A 1,874-nucleotide genomic window follows, 5' to 3' on the forward strand; every position below is an offset into this window, starting at 1 on the left:
TATATACGTGCCTAGTGCACCTCTCCAGCTTGCCAGTTTCTGTCAAACCCATGCCAGCATGTGTGACAGACGTTAAATGATGATGTGTGTGTGTGTGCAAATATACACATGCACAAATATATATATCAACGTATATTCATATATACGTAAACACACACTATATATATATATAGAGATAGATAGATAGATAAATAGATAGATAGATAGATAGATAGATAGATACATACATACAGAAACCGCATTTACATACATAGATATATGAGGATAAACATACACATACATAAGTAGCATATATACACGTGTGTAAATATAACTCGCATGCAACATTTTATATATATATATATATATATATCGCATGCATACGCAGATTATATATATAGACACAAACTACATACATTTAGCTATATATAAACATACACAAATGTAAATACATATATATATATTTCGTTTTGGATATGGTTTGCGAGATTCTTTATGAGAGTTCGTGTGTATAAATACATATATTCACATTTGTATAATTCATTATATACGCGTACACATGTATAAATACTTTTAAACGCACACACATGTATAGATACATATATATATATATATACTTATCTTAAGTACATTTATATATTTACACGTATGAATACATATACACAATGATATATGTATATATATATATATATACACACACACACACACACACACACACATAGATGCTTTCATATGAATATATTTTGTACATTGATAAAACACGTACTCACACATACACAAGCATGTGTATGTGTTTAAATGTGTGTGTGTGTGTGTGTGTATTGTTTCGGCCATTAGTCTATGGCCATGCTGGAGCATCGCCACAGTGATAGATAGATAGATAGATCAATGCGATACTTTCATACCCACATATAAACTATACCAAACACAAACAGATTCGCACATATCTCCATAGACAATAGAATTCCAGGTATATACACACACACACACACCTTCATCTCATATATGAGTGGATAGATAGACAGATATGGATAGATAGATAGATAGATAGATAGATAGATAGATAGATCTGAATGAGAGGGAGATGAATATAGGGTAAATAACATCCGTCCAACGAGGAACTAAACATATTTATATATAGATAATGGCTTAGTTAACGGGAAGAAAAACACACACACAACTATATACATACATACACACATATATATATATAAATGTATATACACATACACACATGCATAGATGGTTTGAATATATATATACACATACACAAATGCATAGATGGAGCGGGGTGTTAGGTACATAATTAGAACGTTAGTCCAATAAGGAACTGAATTAAGAAACATACATACATTCAGATAGATAGACAGACAAATGGGCTAACGGGAAGACACAAGACACAACCATATATATATATATGAAAGCATGTTTGTATTTGTGCCTGCATCTTTGTGTTTGTGTCTATTTTTATATAAAGACACACAAACATATATCTCTATACATATTAATGTGGTAAGTAACTCACCGTCGAGGCAAGAGGCCACGTATAAACGGCAGCCTCCGCTCCAGCCGGGCTATGAAGCTTTAATTCCATTATCCTTCCTCAACAATCGTTCCCCTCACCCTGTCTTTCTTCAGCCATCCGATGGTTAAATTACGAGCATCATCAAGATGAAATCCGCCTGAATTTGACCATATCTTTTTTTTTAAATATCCTTCCCTCGGTTCTGTTGTGTTTGTTGGTAATAGGTATATTTTTTTTTACCCACATCCACCACAGACCGAATGAGGGGGGGGAATAACCGTTTCCGTCGTCTGTCTTTCCTTCGCTCTCTCTCTCTGCTGGGGGAAAGCCACCTCAGTCCCGTGACCTACATCGCTGCAAGCTATTGGTT

The 1,874-nt window shown here is 34.2% G+C and overlaps 1 protein-coding gene across 11 annotated transcripts in view; it reads right to left on the reverse strand.

Annotated features, from left to right (window-relative positions):
* LOC106875466 (histone-lysine N-methyltransferase, H3 lysine-79 specific) overlaps positions 1 to 1,853 on the reverse strand; it is a 181,886-nt gene extending 180,033 nt beyond the window's left edge. For all 11 annotated transcript variants that reach the window (XM_052976332.1, XM_052976328.1, XM_052976331.1 and 8 more), the window contains exon 1: positions 1,505 to 1,853. In XM_052976332.1, the coding sequence (XP_052832292.1) occupies positions 1,505 to 1,573 (69 nt within the window). In that variant the 5' untranslated portion in view covers positions 1,574 to 1,853. The remainder of the gene's footprint in view (positions 1 to 1,504) is intronic.
* Positions 1,854 to 1,874: the final 21 nt, after the last annotated feature.

This window comes from Octopus bimaculoides, chromosome 24 (assembly GCF_001194135.2).
Source record: "Octopus bimaculoides isolate UCB-OBI-ISO-001 chromosome 24, ASM119413v2, whole genome shotgun sequence".
Lineage (NCBI taxonomy): Eukaryota > Metazoa > Mollusca > Cephalopoda > Octopoda > Octopodidae > Octopus > Octopus bimaculoides.